The 14975-nt window shown below is 43.9% G+C and overlaps 1 protein-coding gene across 8 annotated transcripts in view; it reads left to right on the plus strand.

The window, feature by feature from the left end:
• Window positions 1-635: 635 nt before the first annotated feature.
• LOC124195626 (tensin-1-like) overlaps window positions 636-14975 on the plus strand; it is a 53377-nt gene continuing 39037 nt past the window's right edge. For 6 of the 8 annotated variants that reach the window (XM_046590116.1, XM_046590122.1, XM_046590125.1 and 3 more), the window contains exons 1-2: window positions 637-1072; window positions 3825-4056. In XM_046590116.1, coding sequence (XP_046446072.1) covers window positions 3967-4056 — 90 coding nt within the window. In that variant the 5' untranslated portion in view covers window positions 637-1072; window positions 3825-3966. Of the gene's footprint in view, window positions 1073-3824; window positions 4057-14975 lie in introns of all 8 variants that reach the window. The other 2 variants (XM_046590115.1, XM_046590128.1) reach the window with 2 other exon arrangements.

The raw sequence follows: 14975 nt of genomic DNA on the forward strand, positions 1-14975 counted from the left end.
ATTCATCCATCACTTGGCCAGCAGCCGAGAGAGAGACAACGACAGCCAAAAAAGAAAAAAAAAGAAGTTTTTAAAACACACAAAAAAGAAAAATAAATATTTTGAAAAAGGAGAGCAGTTTTTCGTTAGATCCCGAACTCGACAATGAACTTTTTTTCCTCATCATCGACGTTCGTGATGCTGCCGCTCGTGATCGAGAGGAACGCCGCCAATAAACACACACAAAAGCCGGCATAACTCATCATAACGAAGATGCTCATTTAACGCCATTGAAAAAATGTGTAATAACGAGCCGCGAGAAAAACAAACCAATTTCCCCCCGTATTTTGTTCAAACGAAAATTTCAAAGAAATGGCGCTGGGGAATTTTATTTATTAAATTTTTAACTTAATCAAAAGTTATGAAAGAGTACATGGTGAACCTTTTGCAGAGTGCAATATACTGTTGTTGAGAAGAAAATTTATTTCATCGGTTAGCTGGTTGTGGTGAGCTGTGGTGTGGTGGTGGTACTAAGAAGTAGTGGGGGTGATATATATACCGAGGGCCGGAGGAAGAAAAGGGCCCTCGAGAGGGCGCCCGGGGGGGTTCAGGCCGAAAAAGCCGCTAGATGGTCGCCCTGCCTGAGCCCCAGACCGGCCAGTGTTGTTCTATCGCTCTGCACCGTTGCACGTGTTGGTGGTGTTTCCCTCCATTTCCCGTAACCATTTTTCATGTGTGCTCTTGTCTTGTTGCAAGTGTGTTGTGCACATTTCTCGTGCCACCGACTTTATTTCTCTGTTTTGGGCTGAAAAAAGAAACAACGACCACACGATTGGCCACTGGTACACCACAACTCTTTTTTGATTATTATTCCCCATCTTTTCACGCCAATCTAGTCATCGGATTTACTCTAGCGAATAAATAGTTAACAGTACGGTGCCGCCATTATTACGTTGTTGTAAACTGTATCGACTGCAGTGCCTCGTGTTTGTGTAGTGTGCCGGGCAAATTGCCGAAGAAATATCACAAGTGCATCGACGACGACCCACCCACGTCAAAGGAAGAAACACACACCGAAACTTCTCATGGACGGGTAATAAGTTGTTTGAAGGAAGAAAAGTTGTTTTCTTTCTCTGTGAAATTCAACTCCTTCTTTTCTCTCTTTGCTTATGTCATTTGATTTACGGGTTATCGTGAAGGGTCTCTGTCAGTCTGTGTGTGTGTTTGCTCTCGCTGTGTGTGTGTGTGGCACATGTTTGAATCGTGTGTGATCCACTCGCTTCTGTGTAAAGAAACGCACGAAAGTGCAACGACTGCTGGAAGGAACCAACGCTGTTTGGATGAAAGCGGATGCACGATCCACCCATCCGCCGTTACTTTGACTCCACGATAGTTTTTATGATCGACATGTCCCCCGACAAAGTAAATACAGGGCAGCACGTTCTAATCCGCGTGAAATAATGAACCGTTGTTGTTGGGAATCAGTGTCAAAATCTCATCAGTCAGGTGACGCCGGCCCAGTGCGGGTGAAATGCTTCATTAAGCTCACAGCAGCAGCAGTAGTAGTCCCCTTCTGGGTTGTTGGTGTTGTTGTTTGCCTAATGGGCTAATTATGTCGCGTTTGTTATGCTCGTTTCCGGACGGCCCGGATTTCCTACGTGCCATTATTTTCTCGTCTGTCATTCCACTTTTCTGCCATTTCCTTTCCATCTTCCACTTTCTTTTTGCAAACCAAATCCTTTCAAACTTTTGACACGACACGACCCCCATCCAGGCATCAGCTGCTTATTTAACCCTCCTTCTTAGGGCGGACCATTTTTTTTTTTTTTTTTGTTCTGGGAGGGTTTCAACCTCCTGCCGACTGAATAAAGCGGATAAATCAATCAAAATTCCTACCTTTTTGACCTTTTCCACGCCTGTGTGTTTCTCCATCGAAATCCGCGCACACAAACATACCGAACCCTCGTCGAATAATAGCGGCCCGTTTCACCTAAATTCGCCCTGCGCCCAGAGAGTCGACTCGTTTGTTGCCTTTTCTTCTTTCTGAACGATGGGGGAAAATTTACGACTCCATTATTCGTCGTCATCCGGAATTTTGCTTTCTGGGAAAAGATTTTTTTTTTCGACCAACATTTTTACATGTACAGGGAACCGTAAAAAAAGGAAAAAACTTGAATGACTGCTGGACGACACTAAGCTACTTATATCATTATATGCTTGTGTGTTTTTCCTTTTTAAAGGGTGGACGTTAAAAAAAAAACGAAAGAAATCCGGAGGGACTGCCAATGTTTGTTAGTGTTTTGTTCAAGTCGCCATGTCTTCCGGATTCGTAGTTTATGTAGTGGGACATTATCGGCTATTTTCCTTTTTTCCAAATAGGGCTCTAATTACTTCATTCTCGATTCTCAAAGTTCGTTCAAGAGTTCATTTTGTTTATTTATTCTTCATTTTTTTTTTTTTTTTGCTTCTTCCCTGAAGATGTAACTGGAATTTTTCCCAAACATTCCCGGATGTTTGAACTTTTTTTTTCTTTCACTCGTTTTTTAATTTTTCTGAAATGAAAACCAAACAGCACACTCCCCGAAAAACACACACCGACATTCTGTAGTCAAATATGAAATGAAATCGAGTGCGACGTGACATTCCTGGACGGCCGTGGAACGCTAATACGATAACTAGATCCTTCCACCCTACAACAGACGTCCCACATTTCATATATACTCTATAGTGCCATACAAAATCCCCATTTAGCAGCTTTCCATTGCAGATGAGACATCGTCTGTCATATCGCACCAAAGAACTCTTTTTTTTCTTCGTCCGTTTATAAAGGAAGTGTTATTGTGTGTAATAAATATCTACCTACTACCAGGTGCAGGCATCATCAAGCGATAATGTGATCACGGGAATAATACGGCGTAGCGTTTCGAATGCGGGAATGCGCCTGAATAGTTTCCTTTTCGTGTAGAACGTGATCGATTACCGGGACGGGGATGATATGATTGGAACATAATCTCCCACCACAGCGATTACTATCTTCTTCTTCTTTTTTTCCCCTTTGCAGTATCTTCTTCTTCTTCTGGAACTTTTCTTTCGGTTATTTGGGTGGGAGTCGCCAAAAATGTCTTGTGCCAGTTCCTCAAAGAGGGGGTGCGGAGGGGGAAAAATAAGAAATGGTAGGCCTGATGGTTTGCCGCCACAAGGGGCGAGGAGGAAACGTCGATGCTTTTGCTGCTCCGGCCGCAACAAAATTAATGATGGAATATAAATCAACCAAAAAAGGGAGAAGAAGAAGAAGAAGAAGGTGTATGTATGCATGTATATATATATACACATGTAGAAGGGAAATTTTCCCCGGAGAAAAAAAGAAAACTACAACATTCTCGACCAACACCCTCCAAGTATATTCACCCTCAAAAGAAGAAGAAGGAAGATTCTCGGCCCCGGCTGTTACAACCCACACACATACGAACACCCCTGCTGCGGGTCCCAAACCATAAAAATGCCTTCCACCCCGAAAGACATGCATCTCTTTCACATTCAATACTGATGATTTTTTTCTCCCCTTATAGCGCTGCTTCTTATATGTATATTCGTTATTTTCTCTTTCTCTCTCTTGCTCCTACTGAATCATTTGCTGACCTGCTGCTTCGAATGTTGTGGGGTGTGCTGCTGGCCGAGCAGCGCGCGTGATTTCGAATCGTTTCTTTTTTACATGCAGTTGGGACGAGTTTCTTTTTTCTTCTTCTTTCTTCGACGACGTTGATTGTGATGGATCGCCCTGATTTTTGTTTCTTCTTCTTTTTTTTTTCTTTACTCCCCTCCATCATCCGATTCAACATCCCCAGGTTGGCCGCTGAGCTGTTGAGACAATAACGTGTGGTGGCCCGTTAGGTATTTACTCCGCCATCCACTCCCGGAGAGAAGAGGTCAATACATACCTCTACCCCCTTCGTCCCGCTAACAGCAACAACAACCACCACAACAGATATGCCGAGCTGCTGGAAATTGGCCTGGTGCTTCTGCAGCGACCCGGGACGCCGACCGAAAATCAGTTCGCCCGTTCATCTCCTTCTCAAGGTAATCATCCCGATAATCATTATTATTTGGTGTTGGTGGGGTTGGCTAGCTGCCATAAAGTAGTAGTAGTAGTAAACTCTCTCAAGGCGGTTACATCTCTATATGCCATCCCTCAACCGATTCAACCTGTTCACGAAATGGCCAAAACTGAAAAAATTGAATAGAACCAGGAAGTGATGGAAAGGTTATTTTCGCTATTATTACTGCTGGCCCGCTGAGAGCTGCCAGGGCTATTTCTATTGCGTCTTGACGTAGTACATATCGCCACTAGCCATGCACCTCGGTGTATGTGCAAGTATGCAGCCGACAGACACACTTCGCTATGTGTTAAGAATGAAATGAAGGAAGAAAAAAAAGAGACTCACGTGAGCGTGCGTGTGTGTGTGTGATCGTCAGGGTCGGTCGTGAATTGAGCTCGAGCCACCGCAAGGTCGCACTCTCTGCCGACGAGTTTTTTTTTCTTTTCTTGTTTCTTCTGCAGCGCTTACAAGTCTAGAATTTTTCATCTGCAACACAATTGAAGCTGTGCCCGTAACAATGGCTGTCGTGATCCAACGCGTGCCGGAAAATATGACGCTGCAAAGACGCCGAAATAAACTGGGTGGCAGGAGGGTATATACATCATACATCTCCACCAGGGCCGTCGCCGTGAATTCCCACTAGATGCACTGTGAGCACTGCACAGTGTTACCAAACAGACGATATGAAAGCGTATAGAGTTCTTCTTTTGGCGGCGTAATAGACGATGATGATGAGGTCGAAAAGGAAAAAAGAAAAAAAGATTTCAAGGACCGGGAGGGCCGACGAAAGACATTGAGGAATGTACCATGTACTACTTTATTTCAGAATCCAAGCTAGGCTGCAGAGTATAGTAGTTAGTTGGCGCCTTTGTAAATTTGACCTGCTCCTGCTGCAACGGCCGTATAATCAGTACACGCAAACTCGGGCGTAAATGGTGGCAGCGCATTTTTCTGTTGTCTTACTTGTACGCCCGCACGGGCTTCTGTCACGGGATGATCACGGGGGCGTGAATAGGTGGTGCGCGCCAGAGATCATCTGGCACTCGCAGGAAATCATCAGTCTCCGTCGAAAGCCAAGAAAAAGAAGAGTCCGCCATTGCGTCAGGAAATAATCATCAAATAAAAATAACGAGAGAGAGAAGTAGAGAACCTACAAGGAGCAAATTAGCCAGGCATTTCGGGATGATTCACCGTCCGTGCCATTACGGGCCATTACACGGCACAAAAAGATGTTGAAGAGGGCTTTTATCTGTCAGTATCCTCGTCAATTTGGCACTGTAAAAGGAAACGAGAGCTCTTTTTTTTTTCTTTCTTGTTGCATCAGATTGTCGTCGGTTCGTACCAGATATGGTTGGATGCGACCGTTTAAGGGATGATGTACACTCGTGTGTGTACATATGGGATAGAGAAAGAAACCTGTCTCTCTCTTGAGAAAGGTTCGCTCTACCGAATCTCAAGACAACGGCCAATGTAATCACAGACACCTTTCGACACGTGTAAAAACTCCCAGCTCGACGGAAAAAGTAAACCAGTGACAAGACAATAAAGGGTCGCAATCAACAATGATCGAACGTAAAAACTCTTACGGTTTTCGTGAGTCATTACACGTTTACTGCGTTACCAGCGCTTTTCACGCAATCTCTCTGACTTATTATAGTCAGAGAGAGAGGAAAGAGATTTCCTTGTTTTTCCTCCCCGCTTGATGATGTAAAACGTTATCTAATTGACGGTTTTCAGATTCATTTCTTTTTCTTTTCGTTTTGAAGGGGAAATTTCTGGGGGGTTTAACGGTAGGGTAGAATGAGGTTTTTTTCTTCGTTCCATTTGGGAAAGCAGGGCGCCCGATGATGATGCCATTGGCTATAACCTCTGAGCTTCTCGGCGTGCTTCACGCCGAGTCTTGTGTATCTTGTGTGTTTGGTGGGTATGACCTTCTTTTTCTTCATGTGAAATCACGCAAGGCCGTGTCGATTTTCTTGTGTGTATTGTCTCTCTCTCTCTGTTTTTTTCCCTTCATAACAAACAATCGTTAAAGATTAAATACGGGTGGGAGGGAGGGAAAGAGAAACAAAAGTTCAATAAATCGGGAGAACTCTTTGACAGGCAATCGTGCGTTATAGGACGGAGCTTCCCACACGCACCCGCATTCATTGCCAGCGCGAGACGGGCCGAGAAACGCAAGCAACTGGGAAGAAATGTAATTATAACAAAACAAACGAAACTGATGCGCGAGCGGCTTTTAGATTCCCGGAGATAAATAATCAACAAACGCACATGCATAACCATACACATCTCAGTCTATGTATCAAAATGTGTGTGTGAGAGAGAGAGAGAAAATGAATAACATTATTCGTAGATATATATGTGTCCCTGGGTCTATGCGTGTGCGCTTGTATTTCCCAGTAATAGCTGCCAGTTATTGAGAGTCATCTAAAGTTACGCGCACATTTGTAAAAGTTTTATTTTCATTTTCGGTATTTTCCCTTCTCCATTTTCTTCTTCTTCTTTTCGTTGCATTCGAGTTGAATTCGAAAGAAAAAAAGGGATAGAAAGAGAAGAATTTGTGTTGTTTTTCGGAAGGGAAATAAAAAACCACGGTATTACTGTGTTGCTGCGGATCGGGTTACCCGGAGAGTTGCGTGACTTTTACAATCCAGCATCTCTCTCCCCTCTCCTTCGAAAATGCCCATGTTGTTGTTGTTGTGTGAGAAAGAAAAGCGTCTTAAAAATAAAAAAAAGAAAAGAAACGTGGTCACGGAACACACGCACAAAATAATATCGATTATTATTGATGGACATGGAAGAAATGACTATCGATGAGCATCTGCTGGCTGCTGCCCACCTTATGTATTTCTTTTTCCTGGTTTCTGTCTTGGCTTACAGAATATCAGTCCTTGAGGGAAATGTGACGGGACGGATTGACGGGTTCTCAATGATGATGTGAGGCTGGCCAGACCCCATCACGGAGGTTATCAGCCCGGAATGTTATGCATTGGGTTTTTATTTTTTCTTCTTCTCCTCCCAAGAAGCTTCCGTCACCGTTTGAAGTGGCTTGATGGACGCGTTATTGAATTCAAGTGATGGGGCAAAACGATCGAGTTGTATCTTGTTGATTTTCTGGTTATTGGTCGTGTCTAGCAGCAGATATTTGCTTCTTCCTCATTTTGTTTTCTTCCTTGGAGAGGATTCCGACTATTGAGGAAGACGTCAGCAGATGAAAACTGATCGTTAAATAACAAAGTTCTTCCTCCTTTCAATGCCAATTCCATTTTTGGCAAAGGAGTGGATTCGAAGAAACTAGAACGGCAGTTTTGAACGTCTTCAAGTACAAGAAAAAAAGAAACTTTGGGACGTTCACTACCTTGGGTTGTCAGAATTGCGGTTATTTTTCCAATATTGAAAGGAGAGAGAGAGAGAGTGGAAGGACCTAAAAGTGTGTTCGTGTGAATCCACTGAACTGGAAAAACAGTTCCCTTCGTTGTTGTTGTTCCAGCAGTGCCGAGAGAAAAGCACGTTCCTCTTTCCTTCTCTCGGAACATTTTCTTGTTTTTGTTTTTCTTCTTTTTTTTTTCCTGTTACCTCGTCGGCTGTTTAGGGCGGAGGGGGGACATCAAATGTCTACAAAAATCAAACGGTCCCAATCAAAATTGTTTGCTCACTCGTAGATAGGTTAACGATTCCGTGCTGGGAGCAAAGTTCATTGATCGGACCCATCGTCGCCAATCGATTATCAGAGCATTAAAAGCGATGAAACCGATCACGAATTAAATTCGTGCGTGAAAGTGTAATGCCCATGGGGCGTGAATCGTATTTCCCCACAGTTATTCACGGCCAGTGGCCCCTTTTACCGTGCCATTCCGGCGCAGCGGGCCCCCACCATACTATCGCCATCATCATTATGATTGCGGTGACTTTCCACGCACACAGCGGCTGATGGCCTTTGCGCTCTTTTTTTTCTGTTTCTTTTTCTTTTTTTATTGTTTTCTTTTTTATATTTCATTTCAACAAATCTGCTGGGGTTGTTTTGTTGCTCCTCGTACATAATCTCCACTCCAGTTCATCCATGCAGCATGCGATAATGATGATGATGATGTTTGAGGAGGAATGAAAAGTTCGGTCCTCGGTCGGTCGTGGTTTGTTATATTTTCGGAGTGGGGAAAAGTATCTCGACGTGAATCCACACGATATACGACGATGCGCAGGGACGCCCTGCATCGTTAAGAATTGGCAATTAAGACGAGATAGTAGAGCCTCATCATCTTTTTTTGGTGGTTTTTTTGGTCTGGTTCGTTGGCGCGATAACGGTTTTATTACGTGATTGAGAAACATCCGTCGGGGGCTCTGCTATCTTCCTTTGACCTTTTCTCCGCGTCTCCTTGTTGTTGGTCCATTTTTCGAATTAAATTCCCCGGCTGGTTAATTCTGATGAAACAAACAAAAAAAAAGTGCGGTGTGCTGCGCCATTTTTCTGCGTTCTGTTTTTTTTTTCTTCTTCCATTCCACTTTCCAAATAGTCCTTGGCGGTGGGAGACCCTGCAAAGTGTGTTGACATTCCCGTAAAACGATACCGAGGCGCTCCTAGTTTTGCCCTTGCATCTATCTATTTTCTATCTTTCTCTCTTTTTTTCCTCTCCTCTTCTTCTTCTTCCCCTGAACAAATATATGAACGACCGAAGTTGTGGGTACGACACACATCGCTTCGTCCATATATTTATGAACGGATACGCTAAGATACCGGGGGTCTGAGTGTGTTATTGTGTTCTCTCCTATAGGGGCACACCGAAATAGAGCCTTTGGTCCGTACAAGAGGAGATCAACGGGTGATGAATGACATCTTTCGCACCTTTTGGGTCCGACGAGGGTGATATATTTTTTTTCCTTCTTAGAGACTTTCTCTGCTGTGTGTACAGTTCGACTCGCACCGCTCCGCTATGTTTTCTCATTCCTCACACACACAAGCTGTCTTCTTATTGCTGGTCGTTAGATTTGAACCGACAGACAGACGGCAGCAGCCAGAAACGAGAGTTGAAACATCCACGTCTTCTCAACGAGAGTTTGTCTTTTCTGTTAGTCTGTCGGGAAATGGATGGACGGATTTTCTTGTTGATTCATTCCACTCCCGCGTGCATCGTCTCCACCAATCAACTCGGACCAGTTGAGCCTGTGAAAAAAAAAAAAAAAATCCGAGCGAGAAGAGGGAAAACATTTTTCTGAAATTTTTGATTGATCGTTGCACTCATAAATCTTTTCTGTGTGTATATACCAAAGTGCTGCCCTCCCCCAATTCCCGAACACACTCCACGAATAGGATAGCAGCGCCCATGTCGCGCGGGATTTATTCAAATGAAAATCTGTGAAGAGGTTCGAGTGAGAGCATAGGGGGGAAAAAAGTGGACGGGTCAGAAGAAGAATGACTATGTCGGAAAGACAAGTGTCGCTTGTTCACTCTCTCTCTATCTTCTTCTTATATACCATAGAGTATACCTATATAGGTAGTGTTGTAGAAGGCCGCCGCGACGTTAGTCTACCCACGCCCTGGACATGACCTGCATTTTTGGTCCAGCATCTTCTTCTAGTATTTCTTCATTCAGAGTTGAATAGTTTCTTACCAAAATAAAAAGGATGCCAGTTTCTTTTTTCCCTGCGATGCTGGCCCTGGGGGGATAATATCCCGATAGAGAAATTGATGAAATGATTGGATCGAGATTTTCTATTCGAGATAAAAAAGTGATCAACGTGAATGCATTTCACATATATAATAATGGAATCGCCATTAGTCGACCCCTTGTCGGGCAGCATTAGGACCCTTTCAGACGGACAAACAACATTCCAGCTCGCCACCCCCCTCTTTTCTCAGTCTCATAAGAGTTGGAGTGTCTTGTGAATAAAAAAAACTAAAATAAAAGTATAGGCCTAGTCCCCGAACTTCACCGTTAGCTGTACACTTCTTTTCTTACCTCGTTTATATAGTCTAATAAAAATAGAAAGATTTCTTGTCCTCCCCCTCGTTCGACTTCCATTTTTATGATGTCTTCCATCTCTTATATAATAGAGACAACACGGGGGAAACATCTTTCGAGAAAGAAGAAGAGAAATAACCCACGCTCTGGTTGCTGCCATCCATCTTTTGGCCAGCAGCCCTTTTTTGACATTCATGTTTTTGGGGGGATGTTCTTGTTTTCTTACCGATTTGGGGCTCGTCCTCAAGCCGATAACCATCAAAAGTGAAAGAACCTTTGTTGCAGAAGATGTGCCCTTCCGTATAACTCGGCGGATTTCTTTTTTCACACAATGCGGAAAAAAATCGAATGCCACTGCTAACCTTTTCTATTCTTCTTTTTTTTTCTTTTCCAAAAGTTATTTTTATTGGACCCCCCAACGCCGCGCTTTATTGAATCAAAAGAGGGAAAAAAAATCGGCCTTGTGGGGAGAAATGCTTATTGTTTGAGTGAGGCGATTCGCACTTCGTCATTGCCCGATAGGAATCGTGAAGCGATGAATAATGGTTCTGCTGCTCAATCTCCATCTTGAATCTCCATCTTGTTTGCTTTTGTTTTGGCTCTTGGATGCAGTCATACATCAAATGCGTATTTATGTACATGATTTATTTCTGTATCGATTGATCATCGTCGCTTGTGGTGGTCGTGGTGTGTGCCCATCCGTGTGGCACAGCCAAATGGGATGTTCCGGCCGGACAGATAATACTCGGACACAAAAGAGGAGGTGGCGGCCAGCAAATGGGAGGAGAAAAGGGACTCGGCGTTATAGAAGTCACTTTCAGTTCGGCAGTCTGGTCTCGTGCCACATTCCTTTTAATTTTTCTTTCTTTTAATTTCTTTAACCCCCCTCTCGTCCGTAAAGAAAAGAAGAAAAAGAATAATGGGCCAACAATAAAGTATATAGAATGGTCGGATCGTAGGTATGGCCAAGAGTCAGTTCTTTTTTCAAAAAGAAAAACCTTTGGTCGGCCTTCCTATTATACCTTTGCAAGTCCATTCAGCGCGCAGGTTTTTTATTTTTTATTTTACCCCTCGCCAGCAGATGTTTTTTTTGTGTGTTGTATATCTGCGTGTGACGTCAAAACTGAAATTATTTTTTCAACTCTACGTCCAGAGATAAAAAGAAAAAAAAGAAAAGAATGAGAGACAAAAGAAGAGAGAACTCAATTTTCGAGATATGTCAAAAGTTTTTTTTCCCTCTTCTATTTTCGAGGGGGGTTTGAATTTGGCGCTCGTTTTATTTTCGTCAGTTTAAACATTCTCTGGTCCCCTTTTTGAGTTGCGCTCTCTCAAGGTATAAATATAACCCAGAATGGCTATATAGGATAACGTTTCGTCTTCTTCTTCTTCTACTCTCTCTCTCTCGAGTAGAGTTTGCCCTGTGTAACTAACTTGAGGATTGGTTGGTCATCGTGGAATGTTTCACCGTCACCGCTCGCTCCCTCAGTTCGACCGATTGTTCGGTCAACACGCGGGGTGGAAGAGGGATCGTTATCGGCTCTTTTCTCATCTCCTCCACTTCTATATGCTGAGAATTGATGACTCCTGACGTTCTTCTTCTCCCCCCACTGTACCTTGTTCTCTCCACCGTATCCGTTCGGCCGATCAGTATCGAATTGGTGGTCATTCGAATGTGGTGCGGCCAATAAACTGTCATCATCCCCCCCTGGCGCGTTATCCTATAAAAATGAATAGCTATATCCAGATGAAAGTCCAATGAGATCGACAACGACGACACACTAGAAAACGATTATAGTCGCCGGAGATAGCATAGAAGCCCCGTTTCATCGTGAGCAAATATCGCCGTTTCATTGACAATGAAGTCGTACAACATTCGAGTCAATTGTTGCCGTGCGCTGAACTTGTGTGTACCCTCTGCCCGCTGTCTCTCTGCTCTGCATGGGCTGGTATCTAACCACCACCCTGATGATGTTGGACCCGAACCAATTACGGATTCCATTATTATTGTTTGCTCCCTGCCGCTTCCTTCCCCTCCTCTTCCCAGTCCCTCGCATCTGCCACGAACTTTTTTTCTTTTTTTTCATTATTGTCCAGCTGACCGGATACGGGCGATTAATTTGTCTGCGCTCCACGTCGTCCACGTCGTCGTTCACGTACTATAGACGAAACGTCGATTTCAATCTTCCATTTAAAGCGATCCTCCTTCTCTGCTGGAGCGTTATTATCTCAATGTTGAATGGGTTGTAATGTCGAGATGGGGTGTCGTGTGGATCAAATGGGAAAAGAAGATGACAAAGAACCTAATCCCGCCCAGTCTGTTGCGCGTGTTGGTAAAACGAAACGTTCGTGGTCGTGACGAGAAAAGTCGGTTCTTCTATTTATCTTCTTTTCCTTTTTTCAAATAATTTCTTTTTCCCCCCGTAATTCTTGGATATGTTCATCCTTCCAACAAAAAAAAAGATGGTTCTGCGTTTCTTTTCGTGCCGTTTAATCCGCACTTCATTCTGCCGCTGATGTCACACGAGATTGCCATTAAATCCCTTTCCGCTATTCCACATAATGGGTGCTTAGCGCTTGAATGTCTCATTTCCCTTCTCCGAGCCGCGTTTGAAAAAGAAACGAACCAGACAATACCATCTAAATGCCGAGGACGAGGCCCCCTTGCGCTTGTGACTCTCAATTTCGTCGTGTTATTCAAATATATACAGAACCTTGGCAGATTTTTCTCAATAGTTTTTTCGTGACGTTCAAGTTTTTGAAGGCCGACTGCATTGCGTGATCGATGGCGGCGGACGTGTGACGCAAGTTGTTTGTGTCGAATTGCGGAAAATTTTGTTGTCTTTTATTTTATTTTCCGAATTGTCGTCGACTTTGTGTTAACGCACAATCAAATGAGTGATGGACTAAATGTCCATGGTTCCATTTCCCCTTTTTGGCGTGGTAGACGATGGCTCAGATAGTATGTGCGCCGATTGGCCGTTGTTATTAGTCTTTGCTGGAGTTGCTTTGAAATTAGAATGTGGAGCGAAGGAGTAAGGAGAGATTGTCAAAGCTAACAAGTCGTTACAAAGTCTCGGCTGCCATTGAAATGCTTGAGCTGCCGATACGGAGAGTGAGTTTCTGGTTACGGTTGCTGAATTCGGTTACATTTCGACCGACCGGTTTCCTTCTCTCGACGTCGTTTTTTTTTCTCTTTGTTTTTATCTATTTTTGTGTGCCCATTTTTTCTGCCTTCATGTGACGGGGTTACGGGTTCCAACTGGTTGATCGTGCCACTGTAGTAAGTGTTAACAAAAACCAAAAAAATTGGTCGAACAATGCCGAACACAGAGTCAATCATTCGGTGGAAGAGGGACGACGAGCGCGTGTCAATCGTTAATTTGCGTGCGCTGTCCGTATGCACGCGCGCGCGTGCTCTCCCGCTTCCTTGGAACCAGCGGGATTTTCTTGTATCTCTCTCCCTCTCTCCTTGTAGTTCCGTGTGTCTCTTGTTTCTCGGCGTTGTCGAAATAAAGAACACACATCGCTTCAATCTCCGATATCATCCAACCCGTTTTGTTCGACCATATTGCGATGAAATCTTAGCCGGGATGAAATGTTGATATGGCGGTAGCTTGGCAATTTGTTACTTACCTGCGGGATGGCAACAAACATTTTTATGGCTGCGCTATACAACATCGGCAAATACAAATTGGCGCTCCCTGTAAAAGCCACTGGGCTTCCAATAGATTGTTTATGCCTTTTTCTTTTTATTATGGGCAGATTTTTATTTCCCAATTTCTTTTTTCTTCTGTTCGGTTTTGCCGTAAATTGCTTCTTCTTTTTCCTGGAGGTGTTGTGTGACTTGGAACGTAAAAATAGTGGATCCTCGGAGGGATGTAACCGATAGAGCGCGAAAATATTTCAATGGCCACATCGACCGTGTCGAATGTGTCCGCAAGTCGTTAATGAGGGCAAACATGCGGGCGGCGGCCACCTCCATCTTTTCTCGGTTTTGGTCAAACTACTCGAGCAGTTGCAAGCGGCGTGTCTGTGTTTTGTTTGGACAAGTTTGCCATCCACTAAACAACGTCTAGTTAAATATTCACCGCCATCAGGTAATAAAACCAAACGAAAGAGAAGAAATCTGTCAGCCCCCCTCCTGCCCTTGTGGAATTGAATAATAGCGTTTGCTAGAGGAATCGAAGCGTACATAGAGAGTCTATCTATATGCATGTACATATTTGAAGTTATAGGCACGACACACGTGTCTTTGTTAGACCGGCCCCCAACTGTCACCACCACGGCGATCGTATAATAAAGCAAACGCCATTTATTATTTCGATCTCATTGTTACGGACTTTGGACACGCGGCGGCCGTTGCGTGGCCCGGCTACTTGATTGAATGCCACGGCCAACAGAACACACGGGGGATAATCCGCATCCGATCCATCTCGTTTCGCTATAAAAAGTCAATTATTCCGGCCCGTCTCTCGCTTCTTTGTTGCGTCTTTTCAGCTGCTCCTTTGTTGTTCCGACTTTGGCGATGAAAAAAAAAATCCAGCAACAGTTAGATGGTTGATTTATGATTCCAGGCTTTTCGCTAAATCTCTATTGTGTGTTAGGTCACGTCCAGCATCCAAGTCGCCCCCATTCGTCTATTTCTTTCCCCCCTCCATTTTGACTTGAAAGTTCTTCTGCCGTCGTAATGAGATGAAATAGGAAGAAGGAATCCGTTGTCAAACAAACACATATCAGATCATCTTGTTTGGTATTTTAACCCAAGTAGACGAGGCGACTAAGGAGAGCTGGGGGGGTGAACCGAGCAATTGATTTCTCCGAGTCGCTCCGCCGACCGTTGAGTGAGAAAGTGGCAGCTCAAAAGCTCCTTGAGCTGGCCGAGCTGCTAGCCTTTTGATCTTATTTTTCTCTCTCTCTTTCTGTGTGTTGTGGTGGTGTC

The sequence above is a fragment of the Daphnia pulex genome, chromosome 6 (genome assembly GCF_021134715.1).
Source record: "Daphnia pulex isolate KAP4 chromosome 6, ASM2113471v1".
Taxonomy (NCBI): domain Eukaryota; kingdom Metazoa; phylum Arthropoda; class Branchiopoda; order Diplostraca; family Daphniidae; genus Daphnia; species Daphnia pulex.